Source organism: Dendrobates tinctorius, unplaced genomic scaffold (genome assembly GCF_039654945.1).
Source record: "Dendrobates tinctorius isolate UK_male_01 unplaced genomic scaffold, ASM3965494v1 ptg000332l, whole genome shotgun sequence".
Classification (NCBI taxonomy): Eukaryota; Metazoa; Chordata; class Amphibia; order Anura; family Dendrobatidae; genus Dendrobates; species Dendrobates tinctorius.
The window spans coordinates 1,696,733-1,721,895 of NW_027361998.1; the positions used below are offsets into that span (position 1 = coordinate 1,696,733).

Here is a 25,163-nt window from a genome sequence, read left to right on the forward strand (position 1 = left end):
ACTGGGACACAATGTTCTCAGGAATCCCGTGTAACCGAACCACCTGTTTTAAAAACAAGGGTACCAACTCAGCAGAAGATGGCAACTATGGGAGTGGTACAAGATGGACCATCTTTGAAAATCTATCACAAATCACCCAGATAACAGTCATTCTCTGAGATACAGGAAGATCAGAAACAAAATCCATTGAGATATGGGTCCATGGCCTCCTGGGTAATGGGAGGGGCATCAGCAACCCACTAGAACAGGGTTTAGACCGAGAACAAGTCCCACAGGACTGTACAAAATTCCTGACATCACGAGACAAGGCAGGCCACCAAAACAACCGACTCATCAAATCTCTGGTACCAAAAATACCTGGATGACCAGCCAATGCGGAGCAATGGACTTCAGACATCACTCTTTCTCCACTGGTCAGGAACATACTATCTTCCCATAGGGCAACGCTCAGGTTTATTTTCCTGAAATTCCTCCAGGGCGCGTCTCAAATCGGGCGAAATGGCAGAAAGAACTACCCACTCACCTAGGATGGTGGTAGGCTCAGTCACATTAAGAGAATCAGCAAAGAAACTCCTAGAAAGGGCGTCTGCCTTAACATTTTTAGTGCCCGGAAGAAAAGAGACCACAAAATTAAAACGTGTGAAAAACAAGGCCCATCTAGCCTGTCTAGGATTCAAGCGTTTAGCCGACTCCAGATACATCAGATTCTTGTGATCGGTGAGGACCACAAATTGATGTCTAGCTCCCTCCAACCAATGTCTCCACTCCTCAAATGCCCATTTCATGGCCAACAATTCCCGATTCCCCACGTCATAGTTGCGTTCAGATGGGGAGAACTTTCGAGAAAAGGGATTCATCTTAGAAGTCACAGGGTCTTTTTGGGACAAAACAGCTCCTGCACCAATCTCAGAAGCATCTACCTCCACCTGAAATGGAAGTGAGACATCAGGTTGCCGTAGAACTGGATCTGAAGTAAATCTCCGCTTAAGCTCCTGAAATGCTGAGACAGCCTCAGGAGACCAATTCAGCACATCAGCTCCCTTCTTGGTCAGATCAGTCAGTGGTTTGACAATACTAGAAAAATTACCTATAAATTTACGATAGAAATTAGCAAAACCCAAAAACTTCTGGAGAGCCTTCAAAGAAGTAGGCTGAACCCAATCATAAATGGCCTGTACCTTGGCCGGGTCCATTTCAATAGTCGATGGAGACAAGATAAAACCCAAAAATGAAATCCTCTGTATGCCAAAGAGGCATTTCGATCCCTTAACAAACAGGGAATTCTCCCTCAAAATCCGGAACACAGTCCGGACATGTTCCACATGGGAATCCCAATCACTAGAAAAGATCAAAATATCATCCAGATAGATGATCAAAAACTTATCTACAAAGTCTCGAAAAATATCATTCATAAAGGACTGGAAGACAGAAGGGGCATTAGTGAGCCCAAAAGGCATCACCAGGTACACAATATGTCCCTCCGGAGTATTAAGCGCCGACTTCCATTCATCCCCGTGCTTGTGCGAATAAGGTTATACGCCCCCTGAGGTCAAGATTAGTAAACCAGCAGGCACTCTTAACTCTGGAGAATAAATCAGACATCAGAGGTAACGGATACTGATATTTAACAGTCATCTTGTTAAGGGAACGATAATCAATACACGGTCTTAATGAACCATCTTTCTTGGCCACAAAAAAAAACCCAGCGCCTAAAGGTGACGAGGATGGTCTAATATGACCCTTCTCTAACGACTCCTTAATATAGGATCACATAGCATCATGTTCGGGTACAGATAAGTTGAAAAGCCAACCCTTGGGAAATTTACACCCAGGCATCAACTCAATTGCACAGTCATAACTCCTATGTGGAGGCAAAGACGCAGACTTGCTCTCACTAAAAACATCAGAAAAATCGGCCAGATAATCAGGAATATCATGAGAATGAGGAGAGGTGGAGAAAACAGGAGCGTCCCTAAGAACACACTGACAACCCCAACTCACCACAGACACAGATTTCCAATCCAAAACTGGGTTATGAGTTTGCAACCAAGGAAAACCCAGAACAATAGTATCATGCAAATTATGCAGCACCAAAAATGTACAATTTTCTTGGTGGTCTGGGGTAACTCACATTATCACCTGGGTCCAAAACTGAGGTTTATTCTCTGCCAAAGGAGTGGCATCAATACCCCTCAAAGGAATAGGCGTCTGCAGAGGCGTCATGGACAAACCACAATGTTTAGCAAAGTCCAAATCCATCTGTGATGGTGTGATATGTTATGTGGATGTCATTTTTTGTGTATTCCTATTTTTAACAATTCCAGTTATTTTCATAGTGTTTTTCTTATTACATTGTAAGTCTACAGCCTCACTGTATCTGTCTCTTGATGACCCCCTGTAGTGCATTAATCCCTAAGGCCCTTTGTTCTCTTCTGGGAGGCAACTTGTTTGACTACCCCTGGACAAGGAAGGGGGTGGGGGGAAGAACGGCAGCTGGACAAGTCAGTTCCGGTAGAGACAAGATGGTGAAAAGGCTGCATTTCAGAGAGAAGGACCCATTTTTATCCTCTGGTGCTAGAGTTGTGGAATCTCGTTTCCCTGGACATTTTATCCTGATACTGGACTGCATTCTTATTCTGGACTATCTTATCCTTTGTGTGGTGGACTGAATATGGACCTTTTCGTATTTTTGCCTGAATAAAGGTCTTGGAATTGTTCACTCTTCGCTTGCTTTGTTGATTGTGTGATACCAGAGAAGGACCCCGTGACAACTGGTGGCAGCAGTGGGATTAACAGAGCGTCACCCAATGGAGAACCACCCACAGAGTGAGTACAGAAATTGAACTGTATGCAGTTTACAGGAGAGAGCCAGAGACCTGGGCCTGAACTACCAGGGACTGACTAAAGAGGCCTTAATCGATCTACTGGTGGGCGCTAGCCCGGCCACCTCCTCCCAGATGTCTGAAGGACGAGCACTGGAGACAGGGATCCCCATCCAGAAAAGCCAGTGGTTGGTGTGGTACGAAGAAGAGATGGCGGTTCTGGGCCCCGGCGTCTCTCAGGAGTACAAGGAGGAGGCTGCCCGCCGGGCACAGCAGAGACAGGAAGCAATGGAGCTTGAAAAAGGGAGTAACGCAATGTGGAGTGTAACCCCAACAATCCGGGAGCCTGTACGGATCACCCGGATAGAGTTTAAGCCATTTGATGAGGCTTCTGGAGATGTGGAGGGGTTCTTCAAAGACTTTGAGCAGCAGTGTGCTGTGATGGAGGTGCCCCACTCTAGCTGGATGCGTTTGTTAGTGGGGCTTCTGAATGGAAGCTTGGCGGAGGCTTACCGAACCATTGATGCACTGCGGAATCGGGATTATAACATTGTAAAGCGGACTATCCTGGATTACCATGCTATCACCCCAGACTCATATAGGGCCAAGTTCCGAGACCTCCCATGCACCACGGGGGGGATCGTTTAGGATGTATGCACATAAGATGTCCGAGGCATGTCGGAGATGGCTGGAAGCAGAAAACGCCTTTACTGTGGAAGATGTTATACAGGCGTTCCTTATAGAACAATTTCTTGCCAAGTGCCCTGCAGAGGTACGGGAATGGGTCCGGGAGGGCACGCCGTGTACCGTGGATAGAGCTGCAGCCCTGGCCGATGAAGCCCTTACTATCCGGCCGCAATGGAGGAGGCTTCTGGACAATGAACCACGGCCTGCTCCCGCGCCCCGTCCCCCTCCAATTATATCTGCCCTTCCACCTAGTCGCAAGCCGATGACAATCACGCCTCACAATCCTAGGCCCCCAACAGTTCCGACCACGACCTGGGGGTATCACAGAGAGGAGGTGTTATGGGTGTGGGCAACCTGGACATTTGCAGTCTGGCTGTCCCTCCAAGATTCGGAGGGAGCCCCACGCAGCCCCACCTCGTCCAGTGCATCTTGTACATTCCAACACGCCTGAGGAAGAGCTACCACCACCCCCACCAGAGTGGACCACCGACCACGGCACCATAGATACCCCTCCTGGAGTGTACGGACTCCGGCCTCTGTCCTTTAGCTACTCAGAGCAACGGCAACGCCACCTGCAGGATGTCTTTATTGATGGATACAAAGTGTCAGGATTTAGAGACACGGGGGCATTCTTGACTATCGCTGACCCCCGTGTGGTTCTACCCGAGGCAATTTACCAGGGTCCGGGAATTCCCATTGTCCTGGCGGGCGGTGCCCGCAAATATATACAGCGAGCTTCTGTGCGTTTGGATTATGGTTGTGGAGAAAAACTGTGTTGGATTGGAGTTATGGGAGGACTTCCTGCAGATATCCTCCTTGGTAACGACATTGGGGAGTTACAGTGCCAATTTGTGGGAGCAGTCACCCGACTACAGGCCCTTCAAGCACTACGTCATCCGGACCCCACCGGGGAGCAACCACCATGAACCGCATCAGAGTCGGTAAGCAATACTTTCGCTGCTACTACATTGGGAGAGTCTTGGGACAGGGAGGAGTTTAGGAGAGAAATAGAGGGTGACACTACCTTAGCAGCCCTTAGGCGAAAGGCAGAAACTGGGCACATGGGAGATAATGGGGATGGCTTCACTCGAGAAAACGGACTGTATTATCGTGTAACAAAGGGCAGTGACCAGGGCAACCCTAACGCAACGACCAGGCATCTCATTGTCCCTCAGAAGTACAGGGCACAGCTACTTCAACTGGCCCATGATATCCCCTTGGCTGGGCATCAAGGGAGAAAAAGGACTGAAAAGAGACTCACCCAAAGTTTTTACTGGCCGGGCGTCTCGCAGTCGGTAGCCCATTATTGCCGCACCTGTGATGTGTGCCAGCGAATGCGGCATCCAGGAGCTCGACATAAGGTACCCCTGCAATCCCTGCCCATAATTGAGGAACCATTTCAACGTGTAGCCTTCGACATCATAGGTCCTCTGGCCCACCCCAGCAGGTCGGGGAAAAAATATATATCCTGACCGTGGTGGACTATGCCACTAGGTATCCTGAAGCTGTGGCCCTGTCCAGTATTACAGCAGTAAAGGTAGCCGAGGCCCTTGTTACCATCTTTACCCGGGTAGGGTTTCCTAGTGAAATATTGTTGGATCAAGGCACTCAGTTCATGTCAGATCTGGTCCAGTCCCTATGGCATACCTGTGGTGTTCGAGCCATTCGCACCACCCCATACCACCCGCAGACCAATGGACTATGTGAACGCATTAATGGAACCCTAAAAAATATGCTGAGGGCTTTTGTTGACGTTGAAAAAGACTGGGAAAAGTACCTGCCACATCTCCTCTTCGCCTATCGGGAGGTTCCCCAAGAGTCCACAGGGTTCTCTCCCTTCGAACTACTGTTTAGCCGGAAGGTCCGTGGGCCTCTCACTCTTCTGAAGAACATTTGGAGGGAGACATCTCAGATACCGGAATACCCATCGTTCCCTATGTTCTAGAGCTCAGAGACCGTCTCGCCCAGCTAGCTGCCTTCGCTAAAGAACATCAGCAAATGGCCCAGTCCAGACAAAAAACCTGGTATGACCGTAATGCCAGGAACCGGGAATTTATGGAAGGACAGCAAGTGCTCATGATTACTGCTTCCCCTGCCAACAAGCTTCAAGCAGTGTGGGAAGGCCCTTATCAGGTTGTCAAGAAAATTAATGACACTAACTATGTTATTGCCCTGGACTCTATTGGTCGACGACAGAAAACCGTCCACATTAACATGCTGAAAGACTACCATGACCGATCTCTGCCTGTTCTAGCTGTCTGCCACCCCCCTAGTGATACCGCTGACGACGAGTATCTCCCAGATCTCCTCCAGGTTGCCCAAGCGGGAGGATCACTGGAACAAGTGCCCCTGGGCTCCCATTTATCGGATATACAAAAGGACGATATTGTTGCCGTACTAAGGCCGAGGGCTGCTGCTTTCTCCTCAAAGCCGGGGAAGACTACTCTCACCAGTCACCATGTGGAAACCCCCCGGACAACGCCCCATCCAGAGGCTGTTCAAGGCATGATAAAGAACGAACTGGAGGAGATGAAACAACTGGGAGTTATTCAGCCATCTCACAGTTCTTGGGCCTCTCCTGTCGTCCTGGTCCCCAAGAAGGATGGTACAACACGATTCTGCTTTGATTACAGACGATTAAATGATGCCACCAAGAGTGATGCTTATCCCATGCCCAGGATTGATGATCTATTGGATCGTCTGGCCAGTGCCCAATTTGTGACCACGTTAGACTTGAGCAAGGGGTACTGGCAGATACCCCTAACGGAGGACACTCGGGAGCGCTCAGCCTTCATTACTCCATTTGGGCTTTATGAGTTCCTGGGAATGCCCTGTGGGATGAAAACTGCCCCCCGCTACTTTCCAGAGACTGGTGGATCGACTGTTACAACAATGTCAGGACTATGCCTGTGCTTACTTAGACGACATCGCCATTTTTAGCACAACCTGGGAGGAACATCTTAAACACTTGGGCATAGTGCTGGACTGTATCCTTACTGCAGGACTGACCATTCGCCCTGATAAGTGCCAAATAGGGATGGCTGAGGTGCAGTACCTCGGGCATAGAGTAGGGGGTGGGACACTAAGGCCTGAGCCTGCCAAGGTGGAAGCCATTAGCAACTGGTGTAGACCCCAGACTAAAAAGCAGGTACTTGCGTTTTTAGGAACTGCTGGTTACTATCGCAAATTTGTTTCTAATTTCAGCACCTTGGCCAAGCCCCTAACCGACCTGACCCGCAAGAACATGCCTAGGAATGTGACGTGGACGACGGCATGCGAGGATGCCTTTTCAGCGTTAAAGACTGCCCTCGTCACTGCTCCTGTCTTGGCTGCCCCGGATTATAAACGCAGGTTCCTCGTGCAGACAGATGCATCCACCTTTGGGATTGGGGCAGTACTTAGCCAAGTGAACGCCGCCGGAGAAGAACATCCTGTTGCTTTTGCCAGTCGGAAACTACTGGATCAGGAAGTTGCCTATGCCACTATTGAAAAGGAGTGCCTTGCCATTGTATGGGCGCTAAAAAAATTGCAGCCCTACTTGTATGGCAGAGACTTTACAATTGTTACAGACCACAACCCCCTCACATGGCTGAATCGCGTATCAGGGGACAATGGAAGATTGCTGCGGTGGACCTTGTCCTTACAACCCTACAGCTTCTCCATCCAATACAAGCGAGGAAGCCAACACCAGAACGCCGATGGACTGTCTCGACAAGAAGAACCATAGGCTCCCCAGGCCGACCTACCCCTGCCACTGTACAAGGAACTATAAATAACTGAGCAATGTGGACTAAAGTGAGCAGGCCAGAGGTCTGTGTAGACCTCATGGCGTGCTCACTTATTATGGGGGGGGGAGAGGTTGTGATGGTGTGATATGTTATGTGGATGTCATTTTTTGTATATTCCTATTTTTAACAATTCCAGTTATTTTCATAGTGTTTTTCTTATTACATTGTAAGTCTACAGCCTCACTGTATCTGTCTCTTGATGACCCCCTGTAGTGCATTAATCCCTAAGGCCCTTTGTTCTCTTCTGGGAGGCAACTTGTTTGACTACCCCTGGACAAGGAAGGGGGTGGGGGGAAGAACGGCAGCTGGACAAGTCAGTTCCGGTAGAGACAAGATGGTGAAAAGGCTGCATTTCAGAGAGAAGGACCCATTTTTATCCTCTGGTGCTAGAGTTGTGGAATCTCGTTTCCCTGGACATTTTATCCTGATACTGGACTGCATTCTTATTCTGGACAATCTTATCCTTTGTGTGGTGGACTGAATAAGGACCTTTTCGTATTTTTGCCTGAATAAAGGTCTTGGAATTGTTCACTCTTCGCTTGCTCTGTTGATTGTGTGATACCAGAGAAGGACCCCGTGACACCATCAGATTCAGAGCTGCTCCTGAATCCACAAAAGCCTTTGTGGAAAATGTGGACAAGGAGCAGATCAGAGTAATTGCCAAAAGGAACTTAGGTTGTACACTGCCCACAGCAAATGTGTGTGCAAAACGTTTCTCTCGTTTAGGAAGGACAGAAATAGTATGAGAGGCGTCTCCACAGAAAAAACACAGCTTATTACGCCTTCTAAACTCCTGACGTTGTGCCCTAGACAACACCCCATTACATTGCATAGGTTCAGACATTTGTTCAGAAAGTGGCAGTGCCTCCCGTGTAGTCTTACGTTCACGTAAACGCCGATCAACTTGAATGGCTAATGACATAGAGCCATCCAGACTAGAGGGAACAGGAAATCCCACCATAACATCTTTTACGGTCTCTGATAAACCTTTCCGAAAGAGAGCTGCCAATGCACTATCATTCCATGTAGTAAGGACCGCCCACTTTCGGAATTTTTGACAGTATAACTCTGCAGGATCCTGACTCTGGCTTAATGCCAACAGGGTTCTCTCAGCTTGATCAACGGCATTAGGTTCATCATACAATAACCCCAAAGCCTGAAAAAATGCATCCACATTAGTCAGAATAGGATTTTCATGTGTCAGAGAAAACGCCCAATCCTGGGGATCGCCGCGCAGCAAGGAGATGACAATTTTAACCTGCTGCACAGAGCTCCCCAATGAGTTAGGCTTCAAGGCAAAAAATAATTTACAATTATTCTTAAAATTCAGAAATTTAGACCGATCCCCAGAAAAAACATCAGGAGTAGGGATCTTAGGTTCAGCAGCATGTGACTGAATGAGGTAGGTAGAAATTCCCCGCACTTCAGCAGCAAGTTGCTCCACACGATCAGACAGTTGCTTAATCTCCATTAGGAGAGAAAAAAAAATCCTCCTACGGCCCCAGAGAAAAAGAGGAAAAAAATATAAAAAAAAAAAAAAAAAAATTCTGACACTTTTTTTTTTTCTTTCCTTTTTCCTTCTTTTTTCTTAAACAATTCCTTCCTGCTTTTGAGTACCCTAGAATCTGTAGTATGGCTGGTGATTCTGTTATGAATGGGTTACTGAGGAGGAAAAAAGCAACAAACGCTAAGTCTCAGAAAACCATAGAGGTTGGTAACTATGCAGATTACAGAGCCCTGATCTTAACACACAACTAGAAGCAGTCGTGGAGCGTACCTACGGTGGTCCTGGACGCCTCGTCACAACTGAAGAGCTAAATAAACCTAAAGTAAGAAAAGAGGAAAACTAACTCCCCAGAGCAGACCCCAAAGGAAAGACAGCCCCCCCCACATGTATTGACGGTGAAGCAAGATGAAAACACAAACAAAGGCAGAAAAATAGGCTGAGCAAACGATGGGGCCAAACTAACTTGAAAGGACAGGAAAGGAAAGATACTGTCTGCAATCTGCCAAAAAACCCTACCAAAAATAATGTCCAACGCTTCTGATAACAAAATTAACCCTGAAGTCACTAGACTTCTCCCACTATATCAGCACTCTGGAATATTCTGAGACAGAGCAAAAAGAGGCCAATCTAATAAAGGACAAAAAGGCAAATAGGCAAATACAGATAAATAAGAGTGGAAATTCAGCACAGCCCAGCCGGGCTGGCTGACCACACAAAAACTGAGTTGACCAACAAGAGCAAATGTGAACATTAGCAAAAAAACAAACTTAACTTGAGATGACTGGGGCAGAGCTGAAGTCCAAGACCTGAGAAACAGACTGAATCACCAGCAACAGGATAGGGCGTTGGCTGTCTTATATCCAGTCTGATACTCCAGAAATCCAATCATTATCCTCCTCGTTAGGTGGCAGACCATTTCCAATTAAACTAACCTCACTACCTCCTGTCACTACCAGAGGGAGAACGGACGGAGAACTCCCAGCTGGTGGGGCAGAAAATGAGCTCATAACAGATGATATTTCAGTGCAGTGGATTTGTATTGATAATGTTTTAGCATAGATTACAGAAGCTGGTTCAGTGTGGAGAATATTCAGACAAGGTTTTAATCTACAGACTATATAGATGATGTTTAAATTTAGATGATATACAATAGGGTTCTAGTGTGGAGGATATATAGACGACGTTTCTGTATAAACACTATACAGGCAATGTTTCAGCCCATAGAGTATACAGACAATATTTTGCACCTTTTAAGTCACTGTCTATGTGTACGGAATACGACACTTTATTTTGGAAAGAACAAACAAACAAATGGACAGTTCTATTGTCCTACCTGCTAACCATGGATTGTGTATGTGTGCATCTCTACTGACTGGCATGACAACAAAGCAAATAATGCACAACTGTCAGCTATTAGCCTAAATGTTCCTGGGTTTTTTTTTAAGGTGAATGAGGGACCTAATTTTAAATTTTGTAATTACCAGTATGTATCCTTTTTCAAATTCAGGGTACCCTTATAGATAATGATTTTGCTGCGGCATGTGTCTTAGGGTTTCTGTATGTATTGTATTTTTTTTTTTACTATTCCTGATAAATACCACCTATTACATCAAAATGAGCCATAACAGATTACACCTTCATTTCTCCAACCCCGTATCATTTAATGAAGTCACACTCACACGTAGCTTTTGAAACGCTTCCTGTCGTAGTCATCAAATATCGGCCTCCAGGCGTAGATATTCACAACTCCGACAGCAATAGTGATCATCAGCATGAGGGTGAGCTTCACCATGTGGCTGACCTGAACCAACATGATGGTGGCTATCAGAGCTAGGACGGCAATGTAGCTGTAATATTTGGGGTTATCCACGCAGCCCCAATATTCTGACGTCTGGTCCGTGCTGTTGTAAGAAGTGGAGTAGTACTGCAAACAGCTGAGCTGTGGAGGAGACAGACACAATATAATGTGATCTCACACACCAGGTGGACATAATACAGAGCCGCAGTGGGGACCCTGTCTGGAGAGAGACTGTCCGGCCCCAGCCAACTTTAGTAAGGATCTTCTTATCAGATACTACATTGGCAAGCATGAAGAATTAAAGGTGTATTCCCATCTCCAAGATCGTAACACAATGTGTAGTAGGTGTAATAATAGCAATATTAGCAAATACCTCCAATTAAAAAAGTATAGTTCTTCTGATTCACTATGTCGCTTACCCCATAGTAGCTTAGATATTCATGGTTACAACCATTAACAATTAACTGTCACTCTATGAGTGGTCGTAACCATGGATACCCAAGGTACTTAAAGCCCTGCACATGAGGTAAGCAACAAAGGCTATCAGGAGAACTATACTACTTGGAGATATTAGCTAATATTATTATTAGACTTACTACAAATCTTAGAGATTGGAATACCCCTTTAATCTTGAGGAAAGGAGACAAGCTCCAAGTGCAGGGATTTTTGGGATTGGAGTGCCTCCGTAATAGTGGCACTCACAGTGCCCCCAGAACCTGTTATCCAGCACCGAAAGAGGATTCCATTTATTTTTTGTTTTATAGCCAAAGGGGGAGGTCTGAAAAATTGTGGTCATCTGCAGCAAATTTGATCTGCCTTACCATATCCACAATATCTGCCATTGTTAAAATAAAGATGGCTGACATCGCCCAGGTATTTCTTGCCCATCTGGTCCGGTCAATCCAAGTGGAAAAGGCAACCAACTTTTTGGGAAAAACCTATAAAAAAACAAAAAGGTAAAGATTCCATAGCGCATTCTTTAGTTTTGTCTCACCCCTTACAGTTTGATAATCGCCCACTTATTAGATTAAGGATTTTCCAATTTCTTACCCTGGGGAAAATGGCTGCCAGCGAACAGATGGTCAAAACCAAGAGAAGGATTTCCCCGATTACAAACGTTACGTAGTTGGCGATCAATCTGCGAAGACGAGAAGAAGAGAATTTGAGAAGAGAAAACACAAAGAAGAGAAAACGAGAAGAAGAGAAAACGAGAAGAGAAGGCAAGAAGAAAAGACAAGCAGAGAAGATGAGAAGAGAAGACAAGAAGAACAGAAGATGAGGAGAGAAAACGAGAAGGCAAGAAGAAGAGAATGTTAGGCGTCGGGTTCCTGCAACTGCACAGCAGGAATCCAGAGCCTCACATCCTGCGGTCTCCCATTCTCCATCGACCGCAGAGGAGCCTGCTCAGCAGCCCTGTCGTTCCCAACGCTCTGCTCAGACCAGCTCTGTGGGTCTGGCTCTTGCTGCCACCTCTGGGTCAGCAATAGCAACGCAGGCTTCTCAGCAGCAAGCCACTCCAGTGGCTAAGTCCTTCCGTCGATCCACTGAGCATGCTCACGAGATGATCTCCCATTGGAGATCGGGAGTCACGTGCTCAGGTTCTTCTCCAGATCTGATTGTTCCATCTCAGAGATCTGGAAGCTTCCGGAAGGTCCCGGCTATAAAAGGGTCGCGTGGCCACTCGGCCATGCGCTAGTATAGACTCTAGTTGCTTACTGTGTGAATAATGATGGATGTATGGACTTGCAAATGACTCATTAAGATTCCCCTCCCTCGGATATTATGTGTGTGGATAGGGAACAAGTGTTATAGTCAGCGCCAGTCAGTGTGGTAAGCTACAGGCCACAATACTCATCCTCCACAGAACTAGCGTCCGACAGTGTGCCAGCTACCGGGCATTGTCGTCCTGTGGCAGTGTCCTTGCCGCGCTGCAGTCAGCAGCACTTATTGGAGTACGCGGTTGCGACGTCGCACGCACGGTAGGTCTAGAAGGATGCTGACCCTGTGTCTTGGGCCTGTGTCCTGTGACCACATACCGTGAACAGGCTCAGCATTCATGTTTAAGGCTTTGGCGCCCAGCACACTCCGGGTGATGTTCAACCCGCGTGTGTAATACTGCCATATCTAGCGACTGCCATTACATAGCAGCAGCGTAACACCTCTGCACGGTGGACCCCGGGCGGCGAACACACTTTCTATTTATTATTTAGTGCGTTCCGCCATCCCTAACATTATACTAGCGCCAGGGTCTGGCTAGTAATGGCGGACCAACAGCAGCTGCGGCAGTACATTCGGCAGCTGGAGGGCAGGTTGGCAGCTCTCGAGAGTCCCACCTCAGCTGCGAATGCTACTGCGGCCGCTGTTCAGGCAGTCGCAGAGGCTGTCTCTCGTATGCCCACATCCACGCCTGCACTGACATTATCCCGACTCCCGTTGCCCGACAAGTTTTCGGGTGACAGCGCCACCTGTAGGGGTTTCGTGAGCCAGTGCTCTATCCAGCTTGAGTTACTGGCTGCACGGTTCCCTACAGAGCGGGCTAAGGTGGGGTTTATTGTCTCCCTCCTGTCGGGCAGGGCGTTGGAGTGGGCTACGCCACTGTGGGAGCGTGATGACCCCGTGGCTCTGAGCGCTGCTCAGTTTCTAACGTCCTTAAAGCAGGTCTTTTTGGGGCCATGGGTCACTCACGACACCTCTCTCCAGCTATTAGACCTGATTTTTGGATTAAACGTGCGCTGCTAGATAAACGACTCCTTCCAGATTGCGTACTTGTATACTTTTATTTCCCAACGCGTTTCGAAGTTAACACTTCTTCCTCAGGGGATGATATGTACAGAAGTGTTAACTTCGAAACGTGTTGGGAAATAAAAGTATACAAGTACGCAATATGGAAGGAGTCGTTTGTCTAGCAGCGCACGTTTAATCCAAAAATTATTTCTTTGAAATCTGATGATTTATGGTCACGGCGTGGCCATTTGGATGTGCAGCAGCTTGACCTCTATTCCTTTGTGCCTAAAACTCTCCTGCTATTGGTGAGTATAACAGCTTGAATTATATCTATTTTACTTGGGTAAGACCCTATTGCGCTCTCTTTTAGTTTTAACTACCAGCTATTAGACCTAACACAGGGATCCCTCTCGGTCAGCCATTATGCCGTCCGTTTCCGGACACTGGCTTCCGAACTGGAGTGGCCTGATAAGACACTCGTCCCTGTGTTCTGGGGAGGGTTGGCGGAGCATGTCAAAGATGCTCTAGCTACCAGAGAGGTCCCCGTAAGTCTGGAGTTGATTGCCGTTTCCACCCGCATTGATCTCCGGTTTACGAAGCGCGGGCCGGAGCGTGCGCAATCCAGACAAAGGGTTAAGTTGGCTCCCACTTTCTCCGAACCGCTTGAGCTTCCTGCTCAGGAGATTATACCTTCTGAACCCATGGAGGTGTCTCGCACCGGTCCCAAGCCGCGTCCGGTGCGAAGCTCCGAACGCTGTTACCAGTGCCGTCAGTTTGGTCACTCGGCTAACACGTGTCCACAGCGGTCGAAAAAACGATCACGTCCAGTGGTCGTAGGTGGTGGTCTATCTGATATGGAACCTTTCTCCCCCAAACCGGTATTCCGGGGGACGTTAGACAGTGGGGCTTCCACCTGGGAGGTAGAGGTCACGGTGGACTCCGGGGCAGAAGGGAACTTTATGTCCTCGGCCTTTGCCCAAAAGCACGCTATTCCACTGGTGCTACTGCCTCACCCCGTGACCATCAGGGTGGTCAACGGTTTGCCCTTACCATCCCAGATTACCCACCAGACAGCACCCCTTGGATTCTCAGTCCCGCCATCTCACCACGAGACGTTGTCTCTGCTCATTATGCCTGAGGGCATCGACCAGGTGCTTCTCAGAGTTCCTTGGCTCCGTTGCCATTCCCCTCATATAGAGTGGTCCTCGGGGAATATACTGGGTTGTAGCAAGGACTGTGAGGGTAGGTGCATGAGAGGCAGTGTCCAAGTGGCCTCCACTGAGGTGCCCGCAGATCTCTCCGCGCTTCCCAGACAATACCACCAGTACGCGGACGTCTTCTCCAAAAAATCAGCAGAGACGCTTCCGCCGCACCGCCTTTACGACTGTCCGATAGACCTTTTGCCAGGCGCGGAACCTCCTAGAGGCTGCATGTATCCTCTCTCTCTACCGGAGATAGAGGTCATGTCACAATAGATTCGGGAGAATCTGGCAAGAGGGCTCATCAGGAAGTCGGTGTCGCCAGCCGGGGCGGGGTTCTTCTTCGTGCAGAAGAAGAGTGGAGAGCTGCGACCCTGCATTGATTACAGAGGTCTCAATGCGATCACAATAAAAACAAATACACTCTCCCTTTGATCTTGGAGTTGTTCGACAGGTTGCGAGGGGCCCAGATCTTCACTAAGTTGGATCTAAGAGGGGGCTTACAACCTGATCCGTATACGCGAGGGAGATGAGTGGAAGACAGCCTTTAATACCAGGGATGGCCACTATGAATATCTGGTCATGCCCTTCGGCCTCTGTAATGCACCCGCTGTCTTCCAAGTCTTCATAAATGACGTCTTTCGCGATATGCTCTCCACCTCGGTGGTGGTCTATCTGGATGACATTTTCATCTTTTCTCCAGATTTGGCCTCTCACCGGAGAGACGTCTGCAAGGTCTTCGACCATTTTCGGGTGAATTCTCTCTTCGCCAAGTTGGAGAAGTGCCAGTTTGAGCAGGAGTCCTTGCCGTTTCTGGGCTATATCATCTCGGCCCAGGGGTTGGCTATGGATCCTGCCAAACTACAGGCGGTAATGGACTGGCAGGAGCCCCATTCTCTCAAAGCGGTGCAGCGCTTTTTGGGGTTCGTTAATTACTACCGTCAGTTCATCCCCCATTTCTCCACACTGGTAGCTCCTCTGGTTGCCCTTACTAAAAAAGGAGCTAATCCTAAGGTTTGGTCTGAACCGGTCTCAAAGGCCTTCTCGTCTTTGAAAACCCATTTTGCCGGGGCTCCTATCCTACACCATCCCGATGTGGATAAACCTTTTATCCTAGAGGTGGATGCCTCATCCGTCAGTGCAGGAGCAGTCCTTTTCCAGAAGGATGCTCAAGGTCGGAAGCATCCCTGCTTCTTCTTCTCTAAGACCTTCTCACCGGCGGAGAAAAACTACTCCATCGGGGACAGGGAGTTGCTGGCAATGAAGTTGGCCTTTTCCGAGTGGAGACATCTCCTGGAGGGAGCCCAGTTCCCTTTCCAGGTGTACACGGACCATAAACACCTGGTCTATTTGCAAACGGCCCAGCGCTTGAACTCTCGTCAAGCTAGGTGGTCGCTTTTCTTCTCCCTCTTCCGCTTCACCTTGCACTATCTGTCTGGTGAGAAGAACGTCCTTGCTGATGCTCTCTCTCGCTCGCTGGTCACGGCGGAGGAGGAGGCTGAGTCTCGGCTAATTGTCCCCACTGAGAGTCTGAGGACCGTGGCCCCGGTTGCTCTCGAGTCAGTGCCGCCGGGCAACACCTTTGTCCCTCCTTGCTTGCGGCCGCTTCTCGCGTGGGCACACGCGTCCAGGGTGGGTGGTCACTTCGGCAATAAGCGGACCACGGAACTCCTGGCAAGATCTTATTGGTGGCCGCACATGGCCCGGGACACAAAAGAATACATTCAGGCATGTGTCTCGTGTGCTCGGAACAGGTCCTCTAGGCAGAGGCCGGCTGGGTTACTGTATCACCTGCCGGTGGCAGACAGACCTTGGGAGATGGTTGGCATGGATTTTGTGGCCGGCCTGCCCAAGTCTGGTGGCAGTACGGTCATCTGGGTGGTCACCGATCATTTTTCTAAAATGGTGCATCTGCTGCCACTCACGCGGCTGCCTTCCGCTCGTGGTCTCGCCATACTGTTCATAAAGCACGTATTTCGCTTGCACGGCATGCCGGACAAAATTGTTAGTGACCGAGGTCCCCAATTTGCGTCTCGGTTTTGGAGGGAGCTCTGCAGTCTACTCAGTATCGAGCTAAATTTGTCCTCCGCCTATCATCCCGAGACGAACGGGTTGGTTGAGAGGGCCAACCAAACTCTGGTCAACTACCTGCGACATTTTGTCTCGGCCAGGCAGGATGACTGGGCATCCTTACTACCGTGGGCCGAATTTTCCCTGAATAATGCAGTGGCTGATTCCACTGGTCAGACGCCGTTCCTTCTTAATTACGGCCAGCATCAACGCGTCCTCGTCCCGATGCCAGTGTCTTCCACTGACTCCAGGGTGGCAGACTGGGCAGTGGAGGCTCGTGACATTTGGGATCGCACCCAGGATGCCATTTGAGCTTCTAAGGAGAGCATGAGGGCGTCCGCCGACACACATCGGCGCCCCGCTCCAACTTTTGCCCCTGGCGACTTGGTGTGGCTTTCTGCCCAAAATATCAAGCTGCGGGCCGAGTCCACCAAGTTCGCGCCGCGATACATTGGTCCCTTCAAGATTCTCGAGCGGATCAGCTTGGTGGTCTACCGCCTGGCTCTTCCACCACACTTGGCCATCTCTGACGTCTTCCACGTGTCCCTTCTCAAACCTGTTCACATGTCCCGGTTTTCCGAGTCATCTGCCGGGACATCAGACTTGTCTTCGGATGAGTTCGAGGTTAACACCATTGTGGGACGTAGGGTGGGCGTGGCAAAAAGTTTTATTTGGTGGATTGGAAGGGTCATGGTCCAGAGGCCCGGACCTGGGAACCAGTGGAGAACATCCACGCCCCGCTCCTTATTGCGGCATTTGAGCGTAGTGAGGCTCAGAAGGGAGGGGGCCCTAGGAGGGGGGTAATGTTAGGCGTCGGGTTCCTGCACTTTCTATTATTTATTATTTAGTGCGTTCCGCCGTCCCTAACAGAGAAGACGAGAAGCTGAGAAGACGAGAAGAAAAGACAAGAAGAAGAAAAGACGAGCAGAGAAGACAAGAAGAAGAGAAGATGAGAAGACAGGTTTATGAGAATGATGAGGAACCAAGTGTCATCTGGATGGTGAACCATCAGGACATCACCAAAGGTAGTCACTGTATAGGCAGTGTGGTTGCGGCACTGTTATGGAGCCACTAAGGTGTTGTTCTGGAGATACTGTGGCTGCCATTATAAGTTCAAAGTTTTCTTTGTAATGATTATGGCTGTCATCTTCTAGAAGGGCACTGTGAAGGTCACTGTTATGGGGGCACTGTGAGTGTCATTATTACGGAGGCACTGCTAATGTCACTGTTATGGGGCACTGTGAATGTCACTATTATGGAGGCACTGTGAAGGTCACTTATAGAGAAACTGAATGTCACTATTATGGAGGCACTGTGAATGTCACTTATAGAGAAACTGAATGTCACTATTATGGAGGCACTGTGAATGTCACTTATAGAGAAACTGAATGTCACTATTATGGAGGCACTGTGAATGTCAAAGTTATAAAGGTACTGTGAATGTCACTGTTATTGGGGCACTGTGAATGTCACTATTATGGAGGCACTATGGATATCACTATTATGGGGGCACTGTGAATGTCACTGTTATGGGGACACTGTGGTTGCCGCTGTTATTAGAGCACCACGACTGTCACTATTATGACGACATTCTATGAATTAATTGTTAATGACAATGCCATAGACGAAAACAAAGCACCAGCATAAGGTGCAGGAATCACAGCTACACTTCTTGAACTTCTGAGGATAGTTTTAGTTGTAAATTGATGTGCACTATGATATCTAGCAGGTAGGTGAGAATATTAGATTATGGTCCCTTTGCTGCCTGCACAGTGCAGTACTCAGCAGGGGGCGATAGTGAGCACAGGATAAAGCTCCTCCCAGGATAAGGAGCTTGTGACAGCATTCAGAACACAAAAAGGAGGTTTAGAGAAGACTTGTATTAATAATGCCTGTATCATGTAACATAGGAATAATTACTGCATCATTCATGACAATATGGACCGTGGCTGGAGATGCCCTTTAAGAAGTCAGACATTCAGTGACGGGTCATGTAAAATCATTACAATAGTGCATGGACTCACAGGGGGTCTATCAGCATCTGGACCACCGCCGTGAAGAGGAGGACAACACAGGAACAGCTGAATGCCGCGCCACTTTGCTTCTCTTTCTCCACTGAGAAGCGGGTTTCCATCTCTGGGTTGATGAACCGCATGGACAGACGGTAGGTGTACTTCCCTTTCAGGCTAAAGAAATAGTAAAAATGCTGATTTTTTTTTTCCTACTATACAGGACACAGAACTGCTCACATAATCTTAAAGGGTTACTCCACCTATATATGCACTTGCTCATTGTTAAGTACATACTTGCCAACTCTCCTAAAACATCCGGGAAGCTTCTAAAGAAAAAAAAAAAGTCTTCCAGAAGAAAGGATCAAATCTCCTAGAACCTGATAAAACCTCTAGGAAATTAACAATTCTGTAGGGTCTTTTTTGTGCCCTAATATCTCAGGGTGACAAGGATTGAGGCATGGGGGAGATATGGTCTCTAAAAGAAGCTGCACAGTATTAGGTAGGTGCTACATAAGCCCTGTAAGATTGTTATATGTATATTAAGCACTTATATCTCCGCCCCCGAGGAGCGGCTAATATTTTATTATGTGCACTCTGAAAAAGAGGGGCCCAAAAAAAAAGGCAAGATAAAAATAGGTCATGATGGCCAATTCTCATCTCCTTGCACAGGTCTACTAAAAAAGGGGATGAGACCAAGCAGGACTCTCATATTAAAAACACAGTCTACCTCTATAGTAAGTACAGAGATGGTATTAGAATATTACTTAAAGGTACTGAGGCATGGGGGAGATGTGGTTTCTAAAACGGGGAAAGTTTGAAGCCAAGAGCTACACAGTAACAGGTAGATGCTACATAGGCCCAGTGAGTTTGTTATATGTATATTAAGCAGTTATGTCCCCGCCCCCGAGGAGCAGCTGATATATTATTCTGTGCACACAGAAAAAGAGGGGCCCGAAAAAGGCAAGATAAAAATGGGTCATGATGGCCAATTCTCATCTCCTTGCACAGGTCTGCTAAAAAAAAGGGGGGATGAGACCAAGCAGGACTGTCATATTACAAACATGGTCTGCCTCTATTGTATGTACAGAGGTAGCTATTAAAGTATTGGTTTCAGACACAAACGGCTGGATGGGAGAATTGCACTTGAGGGTTAGTTAAGTTGAAGGATTAAAGGGGGCTGTCCAAAGTAGATCACTTCCTTAATATAAAAAAGCCAGCCCCTTTTTTTGGAGTAAGGGTCTACTACGAGGCAGAAGAATAACTTACACTTGCACAGTCTCTCTCTCCAGCAAGGCTTCATTCAGCAGTTTGTTCAGCTCCTGCTCGTTCTGCTGAGCGTCAATGACTCTCTCGGCCAAGTCTCTCAAGCGGAGGCGTCTGCGGGGGTTGGGGAAAGATGGGTTCACCACCTGTGATGAGATAGGGGCGCAAATAAGGAATTATTGTGATGCTGAGCGGCATTGCTTCATCATCCCTCATCCTCAATTACTGCATCTTATAAGATAGGATACATGGCAGAAAACCTTGCCCTGTGGCCCCCACTGAGCGTTTCCATACACTGACAGTAAGCAGAGATATTGAAAACTTTGAAGGATATTGAGTCGGCGTATGGTGCCCCCATATATGACAATCGCAATAGATATATATATACAGTATATATATATATATATACACACACACAGTATGTACACACACACACACAACAGCTTAGATTTTGCTTGCTGATTGCAGTCATAAGAGAATCCTCCAGGGGGCGCTACAACAGAAGGAACTGCTCCATGTGTCACATATAGCAGGCAGAAGCGGGGAATGCGCCTTGATTGCCTGTAATCTGACACAGTCAGCCATATTCCTAAGCACGGATCACCCGAGATACTGTTATTTATGTTACGGGTGAGCCAGGCTTTTCGGCAAGTTAGCGAATGTGCTAGAATCTAAAATTCACAAGTCATGGAAATGTTGGGATATTGTTTCACTCCCTAATTAGAAGATACTGTAGAATTGATTGAGAGACGTCACACGAGTGCCACTGAATATATACAGAGCTGCTAATTGAAATAAAAAAAAAAGACCCCAGCCCAGGCCCCTCTAAATGTATTCAACCCCAAATTAATAACAAACCTCAGACTAAACTCCTAAATCAATCATAGACCCCAGCAATATAATCAAACCCTTTAAATAATATAAGCTCTCGGACCAGTTCCCCTCAATATATACAGAACCACTAAATTAACATAAGACCCCAACCCAGGCCCCTCTAAATGTGTTCACACTCTAAATTACTATCAGACTCCAGACTAACTTATACAATAATTTCAGACCCCTCAGGACATATTAAAACCTTCTAAATAATATCAGGCCTTAAACCAATCTCACTAAATATATACAGAGCTGCGTATTACAAAAAGGCCCCAGGCCAGGCCCCTTTAAATGTTTTGAACCCCAAAATAATACCACACCCCAGACTATACCCCTAAATTTATTTCAGATCCCTGAAATGTAATCCAACCCTCTACATAATATAAGACCTCAGACCACATCTCAATATATATAGAACCACTAAATTAATACAAGACCCCAGGCCAGACCCCTCTAAATGTATTCACATCCTAATTTAACATCAAACCCCAGACTAGACCCCTAAATTTATTTCATACCCCTGACATGTAATTAAACCTTCTACATAATATCAGACATCAGACCAGTTCCCCTCAATATATACAGAACCTCTCAATTAATAGAATATCCCAGGCCAGGCCCATCTAACTGTATTCACATCCTAAATTAATATCAGACCCCAGACTAGACCCCTAAATTAATCTCAAAGAATACCAGACCTAAGACCGTCTCCCCGGAATATATACAAGGCCGCTAAAATAATATAACATCCCAGCCCAGGCCCCTCTAAATGAATTGACATCCTAAATCATTATTACCAGACCCCAAACTAACTTCTTCATTAGTTTCCGACCCCAGGATATATTAAAACCTTCTAAATAATATCAGGCCTCAAACCAGTCACACTAAGTATATATAACAGAGCTGATAAAATAATAGAAGACCCCAGGCCAGCCCCCCTTCCTGAATGTATTCAAACCCTAAATTAATATCAGACCAGACCAGCACTGCATTAATTTCAGACCCCCGAGACAGGATTTAAAACCTCTAAATAATATCAGACCTCTGACCAGTCCCGCTAAATTATTATAAGACCCCAGACCGGGACCCTCTGAGTGTATCTAGACATACTACATTAATTTCAGACCCCAGAACTAATTTCAGACCCTTTCAATTAATATCAGACACCAAATCCACTAAATATATTTTGACCCCCAGACCATACACATTAATTAATTCAGTCCCCAGACTAGACCTTTACATTAATCTCAAAAACCAGCCCCCTGAAATTAAATTAATATCAGACCCCAGACCAGTCCCCCTAAATTAATTTAATAGAACAGACCAGGCCCCTCCAAATGTATTCAAGCCCTAAACTAAACCCCACACTAGACAAAGACCCCAGATTGTAACCCAGGATTAATTTCATACCCCAATACCCTATTAATCTCAGAGCAGACCCACAAAATGTATTCAGACCCCTCTAATCCTTTGAGATGCCCAGCCCGGGTTTCCATATACATGAATGGAAATTGTCCACCCACGTGTGGCCCTCCGCAATTTGGCAGTTACCCCAGTTTGAGGTCAGTGTTGAGGGGTCCTGATGCCCATAATCACATATCTAGAGCATATCCTACTGAAAACCCCTTTTCAGCCGGGAGGGCAACTCACTCTGGTGTCCAGCTCCTCGTTCTCGTCCGGGGTGGTGCAGGTTGTGTGGATGCTGCCGTTACACTCCTTGGTGTTGATCAATTGCGGGGAGTTTCCGTGCGACGACGTCAACGAAAGCTTCTGAACAGGACGAGAAAGGGGAAACAAAGTCGCAAACTTACCCATCAGCACACTAAGCCCTGCCCATATTTCATCTAAGCCACACCCAGTCCAATAACTACACCCAACAATGCCACGCCCATGAGGAACCGAGCCAAACTCAGGTCTAGTAGATGTTAATGTTCTCCCTTGCTGCCCTAATGGTGATGTTAGACACAGGAAAACTTTGAGTAACAGACTGGGCAACATTTGGGAAATTACCCGACCCGCAGACTCCTGGGAGATCATAAAGACATCAGTAACACTTACCACTCCATTTATACCATTCTTATTTACAGGCTGCTTGGGGACAACCACCAAGTATGTGACAATGCCCTTCTCTCGCAGGTAGTCACACCTCGTGCCGCCCTCTCCGGGCTCCACATCAAATTCCCCCTTCAGACAATCATACGTGCTTTGGGAGATGTGCACCCGTCTGTGATCAGGGGGAAAATAGGAGACGTCAGAAATCGGCTTCTTTTTGGTCATTTGGGAAAAAAACACTATTAGGCTTTCTAGGAGTTAAAAATGTATATAAAGTATTAGGCAGGTGTGGAAAAAGGCTGCAAAGTGAGAAGCTTCCAAATATACAAGTGTTAGTATCTGGTGAGCGTCCGTCTCCTCCATCATCAGTATCTGGTAACTGCCCGTCACCTCCATCATCATTATCTGGTAACTGCCCGTCTCCTTCATCATCAGTATCTGGTGAGCGCTGGTCTTCTCCATCATCAGTATCTGGTGATCGCCCATCGCCTCCATCATCAGTATCTGGTGATCGCCCACCACCTCCATCATCAGTATCCGGTAACTGCCCGTCACCTCCATCATCAGTAACTGGTGATCGCCCGTCCCTTCCATCATCATTATCTGGTAACTGCCCGTCTCCTCCATCATCAGTATCTGGTGAGCACCCGTCTCCTCCATCATCAGTATCTGGTGATCGCCCATCGCCTCTATCATCAGTATCTGGTGACCGCCCATCACCTCCATCATCAGTAACTGGTGATCACCCTTCCCTTCCATCATCATTATCTGGTAACTCCCCGTCTCCTCCATCTTCAGTATCTGGTGATCGCCCGTCTCCTCCATCATCAGTATCTGGTGATCGCCCATCGCCTCCATCATCAGTATCTGGTGATCGCCCGTCTCCTCCATCATCAGTATCTGGTGATCGTCCATCGCCTCCATCATCAGTATCTGGTGATCGCCCATCACCTCCATCATCAGTAACTGGTGATCGCCCGTCCCTTCCATCATCATTATCTGGTAACTGCCCGTCTCCTCCATCATCAGTATCTGGTGAGCACCCGTCTCCTCCATCATCAGTATCTGGTGATCGCCCATCGCCTCTATCATCAGTATCTGGTGACCGCCCATCACCTCCATCATCAGTAACTGGTGATCGCCCTTCCCTTCCATCATCATTATCTGGTAACTGCCCGTCTCCTCCATCTTCAGTATCTGGTGATCGCCCGTCTCCTCCATCATTAGTATCTGGTGATCGCCCATCGCCTCCATCATCAGTATCTGGTGATCGCCCGTCTCCTCCATCATCAGTATCTGGTAACCACCCGTCGCTTCCATCATCAGTATCTGGTCACCGCCCGTCTCCCCCATCATCAGTATCTGGTGAGCGCCCGTCACCTCCATCATCAGTATCTATTGACCGCCCGTCGCCTCCATCATCAGAATCTGGTGACTGTCCGTTGCCTCCATCATCAATATCTGGTGACCGCCCGTCACCTCCATCATCAATATCTGGTGACGGCCCGTCGCCTCCATCATCAGTATCTAGTGACAGCCCATCACCTCCATCATCAGTATCTGGTGACCGTTCGTCGTCTCCTTCATCAGTATCTGGTGACCGCCCGTCACCTCTATCATCAGTATCTAGTGACAGCCCGTCACCTCCATCATCAATATCTGGTGACGGCCCGTCGCCTCCATCATCAGTATGTAGTGACAGCCCATCACCTCCATCATCAGTATCTGGTGACCGTTCGTCGTCTCCTTCATCAGTATCTGGTGACCGTCCGTCGCCTCCATCATCAGTATCTAGTGACAGCCCATCGCCTCCATCATCAGTATCTGGTGACCGTTCGTCGTCTCCTTCATCAGTATCTGGTGACCGCCCGTCACCTCTATCATCAGTATCTAGTGACAGCCCGTCACCTCCATCATCAAAATCTGGTGACGGCCCGTCGCCTCCATCATCAGTATCTAGTGACAGCCCATCACCTCCATCATCAGTATCTGGTGACCGTTCGTCGTCTCCTTCATCAGTATCTGGTGACCATCCGTCGCCTCCATCATCAGTATCTAGTGACAGCCCATCGCCTCCATCATCAGTATCTGGTGACCGTTCGTCGTCTCCTTCATCAGTATCTGGTGACCTCCTGCCGAGATCCTCCATAACCTGTGTACAAGTGACGAGAAAAGTGACGGAGGTGATGGGCGGTCACCAGACACTGATGATGGAGGCGACTGGTGGGCACAGATATTGATGATGGAGGCGACGGGCGGTCACCAGATACTGGTGATGGAGGTGACAGGCGGTTCCAGATACTGATGATGGAGGCGATGGGCAGTCTCCAGATACTGATGATGGAGGCGATGGGCATCACCAGAT

The 25,163-nt window shown here is 47.7% G+C and overlaps 1 protein-coding gene across 1 annotated transcript in view; it reads right to left on the reverse strand.

The window, feature by feature from the left end:
* The window catches only part of ADCY3 (adenylate cyclase 3), a 288,173-nt gene that overhangs the window by 89,927 nt on the left and 173,083 nt on the right, over positions 1 to 25,163 (reverse strand). The window contains exons 7-13 of the mRNA XM_073561916.1: positions 22,805 to 22,970; positions 22,397 to 22,516; positions 19,874 to 20,016; positions 18,620 to 18,781; positions 11,653 to 11,740; positions 11,424 to 11,540; positions 10,484 to 10,743 (exon numbers count right to left, since the gene is read on the reverse strand). Of these exons, the coding sequence (XP_073418017.1) occupies positions 10,484 to 10,743; positions 11,424 to 11,540; positions 11,653 to 11,740; positions 18,620 to 18,781; positions 19,874 to 20,016; positions 22,397 to 22,516; positions 22,805 to 22,970 (1,056 nt within the window). The remainder of the gene's footprint in view (positions 1 to 10,483; positions 10,744 to 11,423; positions 11,541 to 11,652; positions 11,741 to 18,619; positions 18,782 to 19,873; positions 20,017 to 22,396; positions 22,517 to 22,804; positions 22,971 to 25,163) is intronic.